This window comes from Rosa rugosa, chromosome 3 (genome assembly GCF_958449725.1).
Source record: "Rosa rugosa chromosome 3, drRosRugo1.1, whole genome shotgun sequence".
In the NCBI taxonomy this organism is placed as follows: Eukaryota; Viridiplantae; Streptophyta; class Magnoliopsida; order Rosales; family Rosaceae; genus Rosa; species Rosa rugosa.
Window position 1 is genome coordinate 40,978,447 of NC_084822.1, and position 20,330 is coordinate 40,998,776.

The window sequence follows — 20,330 nt, forward strand, 5'->3', positions numbered from 1 at the left end:
ATCTTGTGCATGAGGACGAGTTGGGCGTTCGTGTTGGACGGTGGCGCCACCCCTATATATGGTCGGCGGCAATATGTCCTCCTCTCCCACGTTGGCCTTTGTTGCCACGTGTTCCCGCTCCATTTTGGCGGTTTCCTTCCTTTGTAGGGCGGTTATATGGACCAAAACGTCCATTTTGTCCCTTAATTGTAGGGTTTCGCTCCTTGCGCCCTCCTTTGGGTGCATTATTATAATTCACCTCTAGAACGCTCTTAGTTCTGACAGGCCTTGAATTATAATTCTTCATGAGAATATTATCATGTTTCTCAGCTACAGACATAACATTAATTAGCTGATGAAACCTCGTGATCCGTCCAACATTGTACTCACCTCTGTATTGCTTGGATACCAAAATTGTTGAGAAGGGGAAGGTGGAGAGAGTTTTCTCAATTAGCTCTTGCTCTGTGACGGGTTGTCCACAGAACCCCAACATAGTTTTGAGGCGTAGAGCTTCTGAATTATATTCAGCGACGGACTTGAAGTCGGCGAATCGTAGATTGCTCCATTGAACCTTCAAGTCGGGGATAAGGGAATCTTGGACATTGCCAAAGCGCTCTTCTAGCGCAACCCATAGTTCTCTAGCATCCTTGATCGCCATGAATTCCAATCGGAGTGATTTATCCATGTGGCGTCTCATCAAGATGAGGGTTGTGGCATTATTCGTAGTCGTACGCTCAAATATGAGCTCAGGGTTTGGTGCCTGAATTACGGGTAGGATCCCTTTTGAAGTGAGATGATTCTCAACATCTGTGACCCAACTATGGTATTCCGAGTCAGTTGAATCAAGCATAGGAAAGTCGAGCTTCGGTTTCGACATCCTAAAAGCAAGAAGAAGAAGTAGATTAGTTTCAGAGCCTAAGCTCCCACGACAACTAATAAATAACAAGATTTTCGAGATATGCTACCAACAAATCGATTTCCAAGAATATTTGGATTAGACCGAAACAATGATGTTTATATGGTCATAAATCGATGCTTACGGATGCTCTTAGTCCGAAGTCTTACTAACGCTCTTAGTTCGTATATAGTGTGAATCCCCACGATTCCGCTTTTCAAATAATCGAACCCACGTTATAAGAAAGGTGGGATGTAGAAGAAGGGAGGTTGCAAGTCCCCCAGAAAAAGAAGAAGAAATTTAAATTTCAAAAGCGGGAACTTTAATTTAAAATTTACTTGTTAATTCGGAGCTTGAAACCTTGAAATCTTGAACTTGGAGTTGATTTGGTGTTGCTGGTCGAAACCGGAAAAAGAAGGCCGAGGGTGGCAGAAAACTGGGTCGAGATGGATGGCAGGTGCGGCCGATAGTTGGGCTGATGTTGGAAGTGGTCAGACAGCAGTGGAAGCTGGCCGAGTGGGCTGGAATGTGGCCGGCAAGTCTGGCCGAGGTAAGCCGAGGAGCTGGCCGACAGTTGCTTGCGCAGGGGCACGTAGGCACTGCAGGGGCAGGCGCGCAAGTGAGGCTAGCGTGGGCTAGGAGCAGCGGTAGTAAGACTTATAGTGAAGAAGATTTTTGGTTTTGGTTTGGTTTTTTGTGGTTAGGGCTCGTGTTGATAACGTGTTTAAGAATAAGACAATTGAGAGAGATTGATGAGAGAATTGTGTGTTTCATTATTGAGAATAGGAGCCCTATATATAGGGATTGCAAAGTACATGTTCTAATGGTACAAGGAAAACTATTCCGAATAGGACTAGGAATTCTATAACATTCTCTCCTATTACAATCATAGAACTAATCATAGTTTGATTAGGCACACATAAGTCGATTTCCTTCAACAAAGGCGGAGTAGTCTGCTACTAGTGTATATGTATGCATGTGGGCTTCAAGGGATATATATACCTAGCTTCTTCTTCTTTTTGAGAAGAACAAGGGATCTATACCTACGCCATATATATATATGATGGTTTGCTTGATTAATTTCTGATTAGTATAAATTATAAAACTATTCATCAGCCAAGTTCATGCATGTTTCTTTCTTCATCAATTTGTTGGAAAGAAATCACGAAGAAAACCGCGATCACAGCGTACATGTTCTAGAAGAATGAATTTGAATGCTTGATATATGAGTCACCAAGGGAAGAGTGGGTACCAAATAGGCTCATATGAATGTCCGGCCTGACAGAAAATGCTAGCACAGGCATCCGGAACAAAATTAGTTTCTTAGATAAATTAAACACAAGAAACTTGATATCACACAAAAGGCATGCACCAAGGAGGAGTATGTTGTTCCTGAATGCAAGCACTAAGAATCTTTAAGTCTCCCTCAACTATAATTTTAGAACACCGAGCATTTATTGTATTTCAAAGACCCTCGCTCCCTCGATAAGAACTTAGTCAAAAGCACATCAGAACAATCAATCTCTTATGGCCATGGCACTAGAGGAGACCCAAACAAGCTCAGAATACAATATACCATCCACCTAGCTAGCTCTCACACTGTCACTTACATTTAAAAGCAAAACAAAATTATTTCATTGGAAGTACTAACACAATTTCCCTGGTTTTCATTGCAGGACAAGCGAGCTTGCAAGTAGGAAGAGTTAGAATTTTTGTAGTACCTGGAAATTAAACATCATAGTGTTCCACCTGAAGTACTCTGATGAACAGAATGCCCTAGTTTATCATACAAAGTACTTCCATTCCATTGCATGACAAGCCATGCACCCTTGCGAGAACTCAAATCCCCCAAGAAAATCCATTATAAATTATGCATCTACCAAAAATGAAATTATTTAAGCAATAGCCCTTTCTCATGAACTCTTTTTTATACACAAACAACGGTCAACCCAAATCCACTGAACTTGATAGTGGTTTCAGTTGTGTCTGAAACTGACACTCCTACAAGCACAAAACACCACCATTACGTACAAGTACTCAAATCTTCCAAGGAGAACATTTCAAGACAGTAAATATTGCATCAAGCAAAGATGAAATTCCATCTTCAGAAATATACATGAGTGATATGACAAAGAAAAACTGTCTTTGCCACGGTGTTAATGTTAAGTAATGGAGGCCAATCCTGTGTACCTAAACAAAGATCAAGTATCATCTATTCAATACAAACTCAAATTTTTTCTTGTGAAAGTGAGTGTGCTCAAATAAATGACGGCAATATCCACTCAAACGATCTTTGGGCTCATATGAAAAATCAAGATGAGCTGGATTCTCCTCGCAATTTCTGAAATGAAGCTGACGCATATTGTGAATATAATTGCAAAGAAAGTATTTGCCTGTCCACATTTGATACTTTGATGCTGACAATAATGATCCATTCCCAGTAACAATATCGTAACTCCAATAAGGCGCTTCATGTTGTACCGTAAGATCTTCACTTTTGGATCGGACGTCCTTATTTTCCGATTCATACACAAGTTGGATTCCAAATTCCTTTGCTGGAAGAACGTCTTGACGACCAAGAGGGTTGAAGAATATAGCTCCATTATGCACCGAGACACGTAATTCATCCCCAGCCTCCAACTCATGGTTCTCAAACAGCCAATGACTTAGCCATAGCATCAGTCCTTCCTCTTTAGGAACACCTACAGTGACTGGGCAGTATGTCCACATAAGACCCTTCGTGTCATTACTGACTTTAAGGTGCTGGCATGGGCCTAGTGCATATAGAATACATACATTTAAGCCTCGGATCTTAAGCTTAAGATGGGAAGGAACAGTTATAGACAACACTGAATCACCCATGCTTCTGTAGGTGTAGCGGTCAGGAATTGTGCTTCCATGAAGGAAAATGCTAAATATTCCACATTCATAGAGTCCCTGTTTCATGAAGATCATATGTTCAGCAATTATATATGAAGCTAGCTAACTTCACATTGTTCTTTTTTTTTTGGCCATCAAAGCTAATTAATCATAAAAATTATGCATATAAAAGAGAGACAGAGAGGGGAAGAAACAGAACCTGGAGTGGACCTGTCTTGTCTGTAAGTGTCAGCTGATTGCTCATTTCGACTTCAATGCTTTCAGTGGATTCCAAATTGTACAGACCCATATATTTTATCATCTGTATGTCGGTGCTTCTCAATGGTTTTATAGTGAATAAGCTTTGAACTTCAGCTAATTCTTCGCATTGCGTAAGAGATGGTTGTAGGGATATGAAATAGTTTGGTAAGTTCGTAACTTTTCTCAACGATGTACAACCTTCTGCATGCAAAGTACTTAAACTTGGTGGGAGCTCTGGAAGCATTTTGAGCTTGTTGCAATGTCCTAAGAAAAGGGTGTCAAGCATAATAAGTGTCTTTATGCTCTCCGGAAGACTTAGCATTGGGTTGCCACTTATATCCAGATGCTTCAACGAAGACAGAACACTAATATCATCGGAAATCTTTGATAGATTGCAATCAGCCAGACTTAAGCTTCCTAAAGACTGTGGCAAATATGCAAATGAGAAGCTGCTGGTTGCAGCTTCAAGACTTTTTCTTGGTGATACCCACGAACAGATTGATAACCATGGTTTATTTGATAAAAGACCGAGTTCCTCATTATCACCGAGCTTTGAGCAGCCAGAAAGGATTAGCTCATGAAGAGATCTCAACATGCTAATTCTTCTTGGAAGCTTCACGAGATTTTTGCAGTCTTTTAGATTCAAGAATACAAGTTTTTGAAGTTCTCCGATGGATTCATCAATCTCGACAATATTTATGCAATCTTTAAGAATTAATCTCTCAAGGTTAGGGAGTCCGGACAAGTCTGGGGTTCTAACAAGACCCTGTGAATGACTGAGATCAAGGATTTTCAATCCTGGAAAAAACTGTTTCAAAGAGAAGTAATTAGAATGTAAAATAACCCCTAAATTTTTGATACAGAGAAACAGAGAGTGACATACCTTGGTTCCCTTCCATACAACTTGCAGGATGCTATGCTTCAACTCAAGAGCAACTAGATTTTTCAAACAAAAATCGGCTGGTATTGATTTCATGGGGAACCCTTGCCAAGACAACCATATTAGTGTTTTTGGAAACTCTCCGTAGCCACCACTGACTTTTACATTATTGAGCAGGAGAAGTTGAAGATTGGGCATCTTTTTGAATGCCTCTGTCTTGAAGTCTGCCACACTCGATATAGAAGCTAAATTTGTTGAGGAATAGTTGATTGATTGCCAGGAGAAGAAACTAAGTCGACGCCGTCTTGAACAATTTCTATCTGATTCTTCGGCATGCCCTCGTTTATTGTTAAGTATTGCCTTGGAAGACATACCATCCATTAGCATAGAAAGGTTGAGCAAGAGACCCTTGATAGTTTGCGTGCCCTGCTAACATATTAGAAGATTGGGTAACTAGTTAGTGATTTAGTACACATGTACGTACAATATAATTATGATTTATGAATAACAGAATGCTTCTTACCGATGCGTTTTTCAAAATATCATAGGCATCTTTTTGCGCCACTCTACCCAGGGTCCTCAACTGATTCTTCGCGAACAATTCCTCTTCCCATGTCTCTGATTAATTGATGCATCATCAACTTGCCGTCATTAATTTGCAGTAGACATCTATCAACTAGATTTTGAACTCCACTTGCTGTGAAAAACTCAAGGTTGTCCAGTACTGTAAATGTCAAGTTTCTCTTCTTTCCTATGAAGAAACATGCTATATGAAGGAATAAAGTTTTGTCATGATGATCTTGTAGATAATCGTAGCTTATTCTAAGAATTCTTTGAATTTTGCTATCAGGAACCACATCTAACTTCTCTAATGTACTGTACCATACATGTACATTTTTTCCAAATAGAGAAGACCCCAGAACTTGGAGGGCTAACGGTAGCCCTCCACAGTGTTTTACTATGAGTGCTGAAACCTCCATGTAGCCTCCGATAGGATGAGCTTGTCTGAAGGCATGCCAACTGAAAAGCTGAAGTGATTCATGCTCATCCAATTCTGGAACCATGATCATGTTAGAAACCCCGGCCCAGTAGCCGTTAACAAGTGTTTATCTCTAGTTGTTATGATAATCTTGCTTCCTGGATGAAACCACTCTCGCATTCCAAGAATCGCATTGAACTGGTCCAAGACGTTCACATCATCAAGAACAATAAGTACTCTTTTGCAGCATACAACATTCTTGATTTTGCTTGTACCTTCGTCCACGCTGTTTATCTTTTTTGTTTTTCTTTTTTGGATATCTGAAAGAAGGTTCCTCTGCAAGCGAACCAAACCATTAGGTTGTTCTGTAGTTGCTCTAACATCTGCAAGAAAACTTCTTCCTTCAAATCTATCCAGGTTCAGATTATAAGCAGCTTTAGCAATAGTGGTCTTGCCAATTCCACCCATCCCGTAGATGCCAGCCACACCAACATCAACTGATCCATCTCTTAACCACATGTTGAGGTCTTCCACACGAGCATTTATTCCAACAGCATATGGAGCAACATTTAATGTAATGGGATCCATTTTTTTTTCAATCTCATCAACAATATTTTGGATGAGCTGTGATTCGTACCTGTTGTAGATTGATATCAAAGCTTTAAAATATGTAAGGCAAAATGAAATTACATTTCCATTTCATTAATAGAAGGGTGCAACGACTATTTGGCATCATATAAACAATGATAATCCTTCTGCTAATTCAAATTGAATACAGGAAATAACACAACTTAATTTCCTGAGAAAAGTTCTGTGTGGAACTGTGGATTCATGACAGAAGACAAAACTAAAATCCAACAATTCCACAAAGCTTTACCTACAATTCACTTAATTAGTTAGTATTATAGATATTTTGAATTGTAACAGGGTCTTTAATTAAGATTCTCAAATTGCATGTGCTTATGATGAAAAAGTGAACAATTTAAAGTTAAAGTCCATGGTAGAGTTAGCTAGGGAATTATTTACTTACTGATCTCCTAAGACCATCCCTCCTAGATCGGCTACATCTTTAAGAGCTTTTCTCCACTTGTCCACCTTGCCGATCTCCTCCTTGAAGCGCTTTTCATGTTTGGCAAATGCATCTGCAAAACTCCTAATCTGCCACCTAACAACAGATGGATCCACCTTATAGAAAACTGGCACTACCATATATCCATCGGTCCTTTTACGTTCCATGATCTTGGTAAGTTCGTCCAAGCACCAACTTGAGGAAGCATAGTCATTAGAGAAGACTATTATGGCTACTCGTGACTCATGTATAGCTTTATGTAGCTCTGTAGCTATATTTGCTCCTCTCTCAATTTCATCATCATCTCTGAAAGTGTGAATTCCTGCCAACTCCAAAGCTCTATAGAGATGATCACTAAAGCCCTTGCGTGTATCTTCGCCCCTGAAACTCAAGAAGGCATGATAACGACACCGGTAAGTGCAGGAAGTAGTATCCAGAACACCAGCCATTGAGAAGACTGAATTAATCTCTCTTGCAAATGAATGAATGAATGATGAAGATATTGTGCTGGTTGTGAGAAAACGGATGGATTATGTGAAAGTCAATACACTAGCTATCCAATAACATGAGATCCCATAAGGACCAGGTAATAATTAATGAGATTGAAGAGGAAGCTTCTTCTAGGGAATCTGGAAGTCAATATGAGTGTGGATACAGCTAATTAAGGCTCCAACATCTTTATTCATGAGAAAGGACCAAGTCTTACCTGTTTCTATACTTCTTTACCAATTCTTTCTCTCTTTTTTCACATTTTACTTAATTTCTCAATATATATAAACCCCCACCTCCCCCCCCCTCCCAAAAAAAAAAAAAAAAAACGTAAGTATGAATATAAACGAGACAAGAATTGTAAATCAGAAGAAGAATTAATTCCGTCACTCTTGTGAAAAATAAAATGCAGACCAGACTAACATATATAGGGTTTAGGAAGATTAAAATTCTACCTCTACATGGTTCTGCTCATGTCATACAGTTCACATTCCATTTCAGGTAACAAAAATCTACTATCCTCCAAAGAAAAAAAGATCCGCTCGATTCTTTTTCCCTCTGAAGTTAGTTCAACAGTGAGAGAATCCTTTTCATTTCCCTAGCTCCTCCGTTTGCTATAACCTTGATAGGAAAAGCAGAGTGTCGATCAGCACCAAAAGATGCAGGTCATTATCTCTCCATCTAGTTTTTTGTTTAATATGGAGATCCGTATCCTTACTATTCAATTTGGGTAAGAGCATCATTTGATGGTACAAGTAACAAAAACAAGAGGAGCATTATAATTTCATCTCAGACTATAACAGAAACTGTGAACCAGTGGAACAATTTTGATAAAGAAAATGCATACAGAACACTAGTAAGAGCAAGTATAAACCTCTGGTTGGCTCTGCTCCTATGGATCAAACTCTGCCTACCGCCATGACTTCAACAAAGCCATTCTTATTTTCTTTGCTTTGTTTTTATTTGGAGAAGGGTACAACAGGAAGTTTAATATATTGTCTTCGCTAAAAGAAATATTTGCAAGGCTTGGGAAGTTGTGATTCGCGGTCACATATCGTCCACTCAGCAGAGTCCACACGAAAAGACAAACCTTTTCTAACTTTGCCGCCTCCAGTTTAGTGTGACAGTCTTCATCTCCCTCATTTCTAATCCTCAGACAAAACCCAGAGCATCATCACCACAAGATGTAACTCACAATCTCTCTATCAATCTCTGTTTTGTTAGATATGATGATCATACTGAAATACTGATGAGACTTTATTCCTTTTTGCACATTTGGGTTTTATGAAAACAGGGAGGGTGGATTGAAGCCAATGGATGCAGAGCAGCTCAGAGAGAATGCTCACAAGATGGTGGATTTCATAGCTGATTACTACAAGACTATTGAGGACTTCCCTGTTCTCAGCCAAGTTCAGGTTAACATACCATCCATCATCTCTCACTTACATTTATATGCAAACCCAATCATTTGATTGGAAATCATTCAACAGTTGAATTCTTTGTAAATTGTCCAGTGATCCTAATATTTTAGCCCAGATCATGATTGCTGGCTCTCTCAATTTGAATTTGCCATTAGTGTAACTTAGTTTAGCCACATTTTGCAGCCTGGATATCTCCGTGAACTTCTACCTGATTCTGCGCCTACTCAACCCGAATCTTTGCAACATATTTTTGATGGTGAAGTTTCATGATTGGGTTCTCATGTTCTACACAGAGCAACTTTCAGTGCACTTCATTATGCTGTCACTTGTTGTTTCTCATATGCTTGAGTATGTCATTCTTAAAATCTATAAAATGTTGCGTTATGTGAAGAACAAAGTGTTATGTGATTGCAGATATTCAGGCTAAGATACTACCAGGGGTGACCCACTGGCAGAGCCCAAACTTCTTTGCTTATTATCCTTCTAATAGCAGCATTGCCGGATTTTTGGGAGAGATGCTCAGTGCTGGTCTTAACATTGTGGGTTTTAGTTGGGTAACTTCTCCTGCAGCTACAGAGCTCGAAATGATTGTTCTTGATTGGCTCGCCAAATTGATTAAACTTCCCGACGAGTTTCTTTCAGCAGGTGTGGCTCTAATGACTATTTTCTGACTGAAATTGTTTGTGTGAACCTTAAAGCTTATATTTTGCCAAAGAAAGAATATAATGCTTATATTTGATGACTAGGAAATTTTCTTCAGCTGTATGTAGTGGGATGAGAATCACATATTTAAAATTGACCGTAATTCAATTGCGTTGAGCATGTGGACTTAAAGTTGGAGATGTTGTTGCAGGACAAGGTGGTGGTGTGATACAAGGCACTGCAAGTGAAGCTGTTCTAGTTGTAATCCTGGCTGCTCGTGATAAGATTTTGAGAAGGGTAGGGAAAAATGCCCTTGAGAAGCTTGTTGTTTATGCATCTGATCAAACACATTCAGCTTTGCAGAAAGCCTGTCAGGTATCATAGTTTCTCTTTTTTCTATTCTTATTTTTACACTTGAAATTTTCAGAGCAGAATGTTTATAACCCATTTATAGTTCTTAGTAGATGGGCAGGGAGGATAATTTCAAGCAGGTTATTTATGTACTAACATGATGCCATAAAATCTGCAGGCATTCTCTCAATTCTTTTGTTTTTTGCAACTTTTTATCTCTACTTCATGGTGTTTGCATGACTTAATCAACCTGCATTCTTGTATTTATTGTTTAACTGCATATTGATTATGTATTTCAATTTTCTTGGTGTTTCTTGTTTAACGGCAGATAGCAGGAATCCATCCTGAGAATTGCAGGACGCTGAGTACCGACTCAACTACTAATTATGCTCTTTCGCCCAGTGTACTTAATGAAGCAATTTCAAATGACATCACCAGTGGTTTAATTCCTTTTTTCTTATGTGGAACAGTATGAAACAAACACTTCGTATACTAGTTTGTTTTTTACCATTTTGTTCTTGATCATACCTTTTCTTTTCAAAACCTACAAATTGGTTTTGCCTTGTTATCTCAACTACAGAAATTTTGCATTTGAATTTACAGGTTGGTACTACTTCTTCAACAGCGGTTGATCCTTTGGGAGAACTGGGAAAGATTGCTAAGGTAACTAGTTATTTTAAGATCAATACAAATATCTAATCTTGGTTCTGCATCGCCAATCAATTTTTTGAAAAACCGTTTAGATATTAAGACCTGGCAGAATAGTTTTCTGGTGCTTGTTCCCAACTTCCTGCTTGTAGTGTTGTGGTGGTGGAAGTCAGTTTTCATAATAACGGAACACAATGTAATCAACACACATTAAAGCCTTATCCAGTTTTAACATAACGGTATTGCTTTGCATCTTCCCAGAGCAACGAAATGTGGTTCCATGTGGATGCTGCATATGCTGGTAGTGCCTGTATATGTCCAGAATACCGCCACTACATTGATGGTGTTGAGAAAGCAGACTCATTTAACATGAATGCACACAAATGGTTTCTCACAAACTTTGATTGTTCGGTGCTTTGGATCAAGGTATGTCATTTTTCTATTAGTGTGAATTTTTTGTTTGCTTATTACTTTGAAGATCCTCTGCATTTTTTCCACTGCTCCTCTGAATCATATGCAACATCTTAAGAAGGATTCAGCCTGATATGAAACTTAAGAACCTGACACATACAGTTTTACATAAAGAATACCTCTGGGAGTTGAATTGAAATGCAAAAAAAATTTATTTTCTTTACGTCAACCTTTTTCTCTCATCTGTCAGTTCATGTTGCCTATTAATACAGCAGATACTTATTTCTGATAACAGGATAGAAATGCTTTGGTCCAGGCCCTGTCTACAAATCCTGAGTTCCTGAAAAACAAGGTAAACTTGTTTCCACATTATTATCTTTTGGGAGATTCAACATGAAAACAGACCACATTTAAATCCAAATTACGAATGTACATTGATGCCTATGTTTATGCTGCCAGGTTAAGACCTAAGAGTTACTTGATGTTGTCCAACTTTTCTCTCTACCAGGCTATTTGTTTGCTTAATAATGCTGTTGATACTGCAGTCATCTGAAGCAAACATGGTTGTGGATTACAAAGATTGGCAAGTTCCACTTGGACGTCGGTTTAGGTATGCCTTTAAACATATTTTTGCAATACGAGATAGTGAGTACAATCTTTCTGTTTGAGAAGGTAGTATAAGTTGCTTTTGAGCTTGATTGCTTGAATGATAAGAAAGCTTCATGTCACAGTCTAGCAGATTTATGTCATCTAATGGTTCTCAAGCTGTATGCTTTAGAATGAACTAAATGTAATTCATCTTAAAGAACTGACTGATGCATCCAGATCATTGAAGCTATGGATGGTGTTACGACTTTATGGTTTGGAGAGCCTCCAGTCCTACATAAGAAACCATATCAATTTGGCCAAAAAATTTGAAGAGCTTGTTGCTCAAGACCCTAGGTTTGAGGTAATGGCATTCTCCATGAACTTTTTTGTTTGACTGCTATATTCTTAACTTGTGTGACTTTTTCAACTGCTTTGCTTCTTTCTGATAATTCGCCATAACTGGCAGATTGTTACTCCAAGACTTTATTCGTTAGTTTGTTTCCGCCTTCTGCCCCCTCATGGAAATGAGGCCTGTGCGAGCAAATTGAACAATGACCTATTAGATGCTGTAAATTCAACAGGGAAGATTTTCATTTCTCACACGGTAAGCTCACAATCAAACACCTCCGGACACATTGACACTATGTCTTGGTTCTGGTTTTAAAATGGTCATTATTGTAACGTGTACCTAATGAGAGATTATTATACAGGTCCTGTCTGGTATATACATATTACGTTTTGCAGTAGGAGCTCCATTGACTGAGGAGAAGCATGTGAATGCAGCATGGAAGGTTTTGCAAGATGAGGCCTCTGCACTGCTAGCAACCTCTTTAGGATGACCTTTCTTCCCACAACTTCTTAAGCCTTTTTTTTCTGTTGCATTACAATGCCGATTGAAACCCATAACATATTTTTACATTTAAAAAAAGGCCCTTAAATCTTAATTTTCGTACAAAGGTACAGTCAGCTAGCCAGTCATATCTGCACAACCAAATCCCTCAAAGGCTTTAGTTCTTTTTTTTTTTTTTTTTCCCCTTCATAGCCAATGCTAAAAATGCTTGAAAAGAATGCTATTGTTTTGAGGCATTTGGCTATGAGGGAAAAAAATAACCAATAAAAAGAGGACATGTGTTCAATAACTTATGGAATATTCTTCACATTCTGGTTAGCCAAGTATTATCCATTAATTATCTCGATATATACCTATGCCGTTAAACTCAATTGCACAACTTAATTGCTTCAAATCCCTGACTGAGCAATTGAGATTTGAGCATGTCAATGAGGTTGCTTTCTCTTGGGATGTCATGGACCCGATCTATATTTTGCAGTGAGATAAAGAAGTAGATAACTCTTACGCAAAAAAGGAGGCGAGTATAATCCCCATGCTATACACATGGCTTAAGAGCTCTTGTTTTTATTTATCTTTGTCCATCTCAAAATAAGTAGAAGGAAGAAGTTAGTAAGTAAATAACAAAATTGTCATACATATATCCAAGCGGGCTTTACATCTGTATATTTTCATTATTTTGATCTAGAGGACTCGTCGAAAGTTGAAGAGAAAATGGTCATTTCCCTTCAATTCCAATCCTTAACGTTTTTCTTTTTATTTTCTGTTCCAACTTATGAAGGGGCTCGAAGGGATTGATTATGGTTCTAATTAATTACCAAGACCTTAATTAGTTTTCTTTTTATAAAATTAAATCAACGTAATTAGTTCAAAATAAAATATAAGTTATTATTATTTTTTTTTTTTGAATAAAATAAAATAGAAGTTTTTGATGCTCTATAATTTCTAAATTAAGATAATCAGGTTAACAGAAGGAATCTTAACCAGGATTTTGTACACCCTCTAGTGGCGGCGAGATTTTGCTGACGGTTGAGACTTGGAGGCTTCATCATCATCTAACAACCATTGCCTCCATCTTGGTGTGGTGGGCGGTGTCGTTTTTAATTTCGTCAGGGTGTTGTTTCTTGTAGGGACTTATTTGACTTTTGGGTTGGTTCGAGGGCCTTGACGTGGATTTGATTGGCGACAAGGGCTAGTGAAGCGGATTTGATCGGCGACAAGGGCTGGTGATTAGCAGCATGGTGTTTGGTTGCATGCATCTGTTGTATATCTATTTTGATCTTCTCTGGTTGTGATATATCAATTGTTGGTTTCGGCTCATCGGCGATTTTGCAGTGCGCTAGAGGACCATGATTTACTGGAAGTGTCGACTGCCGGAACCTTGGCGGCGGCGGTGATAGACTGGCAGAAGGTGCAGGTTGCATGTGCTCTTGTCGACTTTGCTTGGGTTTGGGACTTGGGCATGGGCCTAGGTCTTGTGGGTGCAAGTTCACATGAGTCGGCCAGCTGATTAGGTCTAGTTCTTGTGAGATTGGGCCCAAGCTACTTGCCTAGTTTGTTTTTTTGACTCTGCTAGGAAAGCTCTCTAGGAGCCTTTGTAGAAGTGTTTGGTTTTATCGTACTACAATTGCGTGTTTGGCGTCTGAAGTCAAGTAGAATAAATTGCCTACAAAGCGAAGTGTTTTTGTTTAGTATAGATTACTCAGTGCTCATATTATTATCGTGTGTAGTCGTCTTTGTACTATTTTAACCCATTTTCAGAGTCATATTTAATACTATTAATAAAGATTTTTTGTGGGTGTTTCTAATTAGGTTATCTCTCTCATAGGAATCATTTAAAATGGATCCCACGAGCACCGATTTTTTTAATTTTGAGTCTAAATGAAAAATATTTAGGTCCAATTGATCTAGAAATGAGTTGGTCCACATAAAAATGAAAAATTGAGTAAGATAACTGATGTTGTGTATTTGATTGCCGAGAGATTTGTGGCGTGTGAAAGATAAACGTCTATAAACATCTAGTAACCTAGTGTATGTTGCAAGGTCCATCACCATTCACAATCACATTTTGCCTGTTCCTAGTATACAAATCTCTGGCAACATTGTATCAAAATAAAGAATCTTGGCAACATGTAGCTTTGCTAGCCTTGGACCACTAATGTACCATTTTGACATGAGCTCCTTTTCGCCATCACAATCAAAATGTGACACATATGATAAGACTTGGTGATTAAGGAAATTTGAAAGGGATTTGAGTAAAAGGCTAAGCGGTTGAATTGGGTACTTGACCTTTTACCTTTCTAGCTGTGCATCATAATTGCAGAGAAAAGGATGATGGATTATTTCCAGGATCTAAGTCATCATCACAATCCACTACACCCACAAGGAGACAGTGGTTTTGAGTCATCTCTCATAAATTATGATCTTGTTGAAGATAAAAAGGATATTTATTGACGATACAACAAAATTTATTATGAATTGCAATACATCATCTTACATGACACATGTTAAAGAAATAGAAGAGACAATTAAATGAAACATTGACACAAGGATTGCAAGGCAAAAGAAAAACCATTCCATCGCGCAAAGAAAAAAAAAATCTTGTGTTTAATTGTTTGTAATGGCACCAATTCTGAAGTTTCTCAGCCTGGCTTTGATTTTCAGTGTGACTGTAGGAGTGGACTGTCAGTGCTCTAAGAACAGGCTCAAAGTCACACAGTATCGAACAGGAGAGTTGTTGCGAAACAAGCCAGTGTGGAGGGTGAAGATCACCAATGACTGCCCATGTACTCAACTCGATGTTAAACTAAGTTGCAAGGGATTTCAAGCCGTGAAAGATATTGGTCCTAAGCCAGTCTTGGCCAAATCCGGTGGCGAGTGTCTCCTCAACGATGGCCAACCTATCTATGCGCACGAGGATTTCATTTTCACCTATGCTTTTGGCACTCGGTTTCCTTTTCACCTGCTCTCCTCCCGAATTGCCTGTTCTTAAGAGTTTGAGCTAGCTCAGTTAAAAAATTAAATAAACAAAATAAGAGTTTGAGGCTTTAAGCATGTACCGAGTTATATGACTGTATCCAATGAAAACGTCGTTAATGTAACTTTCATTGTGGATGAAGAAAGAAGTGTCTTAAAATTTGTTATCTAATTCGATATTATAGAGAGAAATATATCAATACCTAGCCCATTTATTAATATCAAGATTGTGTCGATTGCCTCCACATGGTTAGGGCAATTGAATTCCAAGTCCGTTTCTCAAATTTAGAATTGTTGAAAAGAAAATCCTTCTTATGGATTTGATCAAGGTTTTGTAAAGGCGAGTAAGGCTTGTGAAATTAGTAAACAAAGCAAAAACCGAACTAAAAGTCCAAGAGCAAAGTCCAAACTAAGAAAACAAACTAGGGAAAGCAAGGAAAAAAGCATAGACCTACACAACACCATGCAAGCAACCATCATGCCGCTTTGACGCCTAAGACCATTATGGTGTACACCGCAGCAAGCATCACAGCAAAAGCTTCCACATGGCCAATGTAGGTCAACAAACCTAACCCTCCAGGAGAGGGGTATCTTCCTCCACGACAGCCACCTCCAGAGCTGGTACAGCCTTGGGCTTGTTCCGTTGACCACGAGGACGACCCTTCTTCTTCGGCACCTTCCCCACAACAACAGGAACCTCCACCAATCCGTCACCAAAATCTATCGGCCCAATGAATTTTCCTTTCTTTAAAGACATGGTATTTTCTACAATTGCATGTATTGACAAGCGGAGTGCTAGATGATTTTTCCTTAAGGGCAACAAGTCTTTTTTTTTTTCCTTCTTATTGTTTTAAGCGAGATTTGGTAATTGTAATGAGTTTTACTTGCCACTGGTGAATTCCTAGCTTGAATAACTAGAACTAGGTACTTAATTTTGGTGTATGTATTTTTGGTTTTTTTTTTTTTTTTTGAATCGAACCTGAGAGCGAAAAAATATATTCATCATAAGCTAGAGTAGGTCATTACATACCCTTCCGCTGCCATCTAGACAGACAAGAAGATAGTGGTAGTACCCACAATGATACATAGGAAATAGACATGCTCATTGTACAATCAAGTACGTAGACATAGCGGGATCCCCCTTTGGTACTACGCCATAGGCGCTAGAAGGGCCCAGTCCTCCCAACCAAACTCATAAAACAGTAAATCTAGTCACCTAGAGACCTCAATTGGTGTACAACTAGAGACACTGAGAATTAAGTCGACAAAGACCAAGACCAAATGCTAAACTAGGTAAGAAAAAAATCCACTAGACTACCCCAAAAAAGAGTTAAAGAAACTAGAAAATAAACAAAACTAACTAATGGCCCAATTGGCCCAAAGAAGAGCATAACCCTAGGCCCAACTCGTTGACCGGCCCAACCCTATTGCACTTCCACCTTCCTGTGTTGAGGAAGCTGTACGCCACACGCCGCAAGCAAGCCACTGCCTCGCCTGCACCATATCGTCACCGCCCACACCACACCGCCACCACCACAAGGACAACAAAGAACCCGAAAGACACCAGACTCGATCCAAAATGACAAGGATCCCCTGTGCCCCTAGAGCATCGGCTACATCCCGACCATGTCGCTGCGCTGCCGCTTCAGGCCCGCGCCACCCCTTGAACTAGACCCCAAGAATCCCCCAGCCACAGAGAAGCTTCGACCCAAACAAGAACATATCAGTCGAAACAAGCTTCAAGCCCTACCGACGCAGATCCATGAAGCCAGTGAACCCTAGACCATCATCGCCTGTCCGGCAGCTTCACAGCGATGACTTGGCAAGCCCTACCGACGCAGACTACCGCCGGACGAGAGGACGTCGGCTGAAGACTCGACCTTTCCTTGGTGAGCGTGCGGCGTTGTAGTTCAAAAACTTGTAATTGGGAAGTGTTAATGTCTAAAAGTTCGGCGGTAGCTGAACCTTTGTTAACGCTGATCCGGCGGGCGGATCGATACTTGCGGTACTCTCAAAGCTTCCGCTACCTGTCAAGTAAAATACACAGCGGCGTTAGAGGGAGACCGCGCTGGGCGGTCTTCAACTCTCCGATGCCTAAGTTAGTCAATGTATTTATGTTGACAAAGTAACAGTAGGTAAGTATTGAATGCGTAATTAATGAGGAGAGAGGAGAGAACCTTTTATAGGTGAGGAGGAGGCTGACCTCCTCCTTGTTTTCGATGTGGGACTGATGTGCTTCAGTTCCCAGCTCTGGGAGCTACTGATGCCATTTTGGCACGGCGCGTCGGCGGTGACCTGGGGGTGATCTGACGCTGAGGTTGTAGCCCGCCTGGCGGTGTATCTGTATGTCACTCCTTTGGTTGGAATTAGTACCTTTGGCGGTACAATGAGCGTGGCCCATTATAGCTAATTATGCTTGCAAATGTACATGTATGTACAAGTCCCCCAAGTCCCCAGTCAAGGAGGGCAATCTTGGTTGGGGAGTTGCTCGACGGTTTTAAGCGTTTTCTTCCGCTAGACTTGCAAGAGCATAATTAGCGTCAGTGCGTTGTCAACCATGGATTTAATGAGCAAACGCTTTATACCCTTTCCGGTGGGCCCCTGCTAGGCCCCTCAGGGAGTCCCCTACTCCCCGGCTAAGATAGACCTCCTGATGGTCGGCAAATTGTTTGTTGAGGGGGAGCTGCACGGAGCAGAGGGTGTTGGGTAGCGAACCCAATCTTAGTACCCGAGTGACGGGGGTCAACGTGCCTGATCAGGGCCGTCGTAGACTGTTGACGAGTCCCCGTGTCCCGTAGGGATGGTCTGACCGTAACGCCGCTTGGCGGTCGTTGTCAGAGTGAGGCGTGGCCTCGGGATCCGCCGCTGGCGGATATCCCCCCACTGACTGCAGCAAGAAGCAGCGTCCAGTAGACGTGCCTGGCGCTACTTTTTTTTTTTTTTTTTTTTTTTTTTTGAGCGATATTGCGCTGAACAAAGTACGCAGTTTGCAAGATGAAAAGGGGGTTCCGCTAGAGGTATGTAGCGGAAGACGCCCCGCTTGCAAGATGCCAAGGGAGAAGTTCTGCTGGCGGGGTTTCGCTCAGTGGAGACTTCGTCACTTGGGGGATGACAAGGGAGAAGTTCCGCTGGCGGGGTTTCGCTCAGCGGAGGCTTCGTCACTTGGAAGATGACAAGGGAGAAGTTCCGCTGGCGGGGTTTCGCTCAGCGGAGACTTCGTCACTTGGAAGGTGACAAGGGAGAAGTTCAGCTGGCGGGGTTTCGCTCAGCGGAGACTTCGTCACTTGGAAGCTGACAAGGAAGAAGTTCCGCTGGCGGGGTTTCGCTCAGCGGAGACTTCGTCACTTGGAAGGTGACAAGGGAGAAGTTCCGCTGGCGGGGTTTCGCTCAGCGGAGCCTTCGTCACTTGGAAGGTGACAAGGGAGAAGTTCCGCTGGCGGGGTTTCGCTCAGCGGAGCCTTCGTCACTTGGAAGGTGACAAGGAAGAAGTTCCGCTGGCGGGGTTTCGCTCAGCGGAGACTTCGTCACTTGGAAGATGACAAGGGAGAAGTTCCGCTGGCGGGGTTCTTCGTCACTTGGAAGGTGACAAGGGAGAAGTTCCGCTGGCGGGGTTCTTCGTCACTTGGAAGGTGACAAGGGAGAAGTTCCGCTGGCGGGGTTTCGCTCAGCGGGACTTCGTCACTTGGAAGGTGACAAGGGAGAAGTTCCGCTGGCGGGGTTTCGCTCAGCGGAGACTTCGTCACTTGGAAGGTGACAAGGGAGAAGTTCCGCTGGCGGGGTTTCGCTCAGCGGAGGCTTCTTCACTTGGAAGATGACAAGGGAGAAGTTCCGCTGGCGGGTTTTCGCTCAGCGGAGGCTTCGGACGGTTGGTGAGGTCATCCCAAGTGGTTACTTCCACCAGACGCTTCGTCTGGTGGTGGTTGACACGTGTCCAACCCGTAGAGGGTTAGCGTGCGGAGGCTTGTCTCCTAAGCCTGGCCGTCTTCTCGCCATTAATGATAGTAATTATGGATTTCGTAACCGAGGCGACGCCTCGGTTAATCCGGAGAGTAAGTGGAGGCCTGCGACATGTGTAAGGCTGGTGTGTGATGTCGTTTTTGAGCGGACGGCTTAGAACGCGTTGATGTTGACATAAAAGGGGGGGAACTTTAGCGAGATTTGACACTTTGTGAAAACTTCAAACCTGAGTCGTCGTCTTCAAGCTCTGCGATTTGCGAAGAGAGTTCCGGGGGACGAAAGCTGCAAGAGTTATCGGATCTTGGGGACGAGGCCTTTACCGGTGAAGACAAGCGCTTTTAATCACACCGAAGATTTCGCCTTTGAGGTTGGTGCTCTGAATCTCATCCTTGTTCCATTGAATTGCTGTGTATTTGCTTCTGTCAGTTTTCTGGGTTTCGTGAATTTGGGGTGTTCTGAGTGTGTAAAGTGGGTTTTGGGGATGGTTTTTGGTGTTTTTGACACAGTTGGGATTTCTGGATCCACTAGATGGTCGAATCTGGGTTAAGTGTTTGTGGGTTGTCTGTTCTTGTTTTGGTGTTTTCTGGGTAAACTGTTGCGGATGTTCTTGGCTATAACTGATGTAAGAATAGGTTAGATCTGTGTTTGTGCTAACTGATGTGGGTTTTAGGGTTTGGGATGGCTAACGTCATAGAGATTTCGAGCAGTGAGGATTCCGGGTCTGACGTGTCGTTCAGCGCGGCGGATAGAATATTTATTGACTCGTTGCGTCCTTCTGCCCATGCAGGAACCTCACTGCCAGAACCGCTAGAGGTTGAGCCGCTACAGACCATACCTTGGGAAGTAGTCATGGGTCGTGCTTCACGTCCAGAGAGCTCTAGGGCGGGTGAGGCCGCTGCGACCAAAGCTAGGCGCGAGGAGCGGTTGGCAAGCAACAGCGCTGCCAGCGGCTCCGCTAGGGAAGAGGAAACAGCGGGGGAGGACGCTGAGTCAGCGTGGTTCCTCCAGGATAGCACCCCTGTTGACGAGGCAGGAGGGCGGATGAATGTTTCCGCCGTTACTAGGATGAAGCGGACGT

At 41.4% G+C, this 20,330-nt stretch overlaps 2 protein-coding genes and 1 pseudogene across 3 annotated transcripts; 2 read left to right on the forward strand and 1 right to left on the reverse strand.

Annotated features, from left to right (window-relative positions):
* Nucleotides 1-2,938: 2,938 nt before the first annotated feature.
* On the reverse strand, nt 2,939-7,640 carry LOC133735983 (disease resistance protein RPV1-like; annotated as a pseudogene).
* Nucleotides 7,641-8,438: 798 nt separating this feature from the next.
* On the forward strand, nt 8,439-12,693 carry LOC133735977 (phenylacetaldehyde synthase). Of its 2 annotated transcripts, XM_062163413.1 has the most exons (13): nt 8,439-8,597; nt 8,706-8,826; nt 9,016-9,088; nt 9,247-9,477; nt 9,686-9,849; nt 10,154-10,294; nt 10,429-10,488; nt 10,735-10,899; nt 11,180-11,236; nt 11,430-11,494; nt 11,710-11,833; nt 11,939-12,076; nt 12,183-12,693. In XM_062163413.1, coding segments are annotated over exons 1-13 (1,470 nt in total). In that variant the 5' UTR covers nt 8,439-8,595; the 3' UTR covers nt 12,312-12,693. The 2 variants fall into 2 exon arrangements, with proteins under 2 accessions (XP_062019397.1, XP_062019398.1); XM_062163414.1 differs by lacking the exons at nt 11,710-11,833; nt 11,939-12,076; nt 12,183-12,693 and having other exon boundaries at nt 11,344-11,469.
* Nucleotides 12,694-14,939: 2,246 nt separating this feature from the next.
* LOC133737732 (TPD1 protein homolog 1A-like) lies at nt 14,940-15,311 on the forward strand. Its single transcript, XM_062165238.1, has one exon. It carries the CDS (start codon nt 14,940-14,942, stop codon nt 15,309-15,311), a length of 372 nt encoding a protein of 123 aa, XP_062021222.1.
* Nucleotides 15,312-20,330: the final 5,019 nt, after the last annotated feature.

What these genes read in the sequence shown, in the direction of transcription:
- LOC133735977 (XM_062163413.1), top strand. An exon ending in CTTTGCAGAAAGCCTGTCAG is followed by an intron (nt 9,850 to 10,153) that starts GTATCATAGTTT and finishes GTTTAACGGCAG; the next exon opens with ATAGCAGGAATCCATCCTGA. An exon ending in CTTTTTTCTTATGTGGAACA is followed by an intron (nt 10,295 to 10,428) that starts GTATGAAACAAA and finishes TTGAATTTACAG; the next exon opens with GTTGGTACTACTTCTTCAAC.
- LOC133737732 (XM_062165238.1), top strand. Translation starts at nt 14,940, where the DNA reads ATGGCACCAATTCTGAAGTTTCTCAGCCTGGCTTTGATTTTCAGTGTG.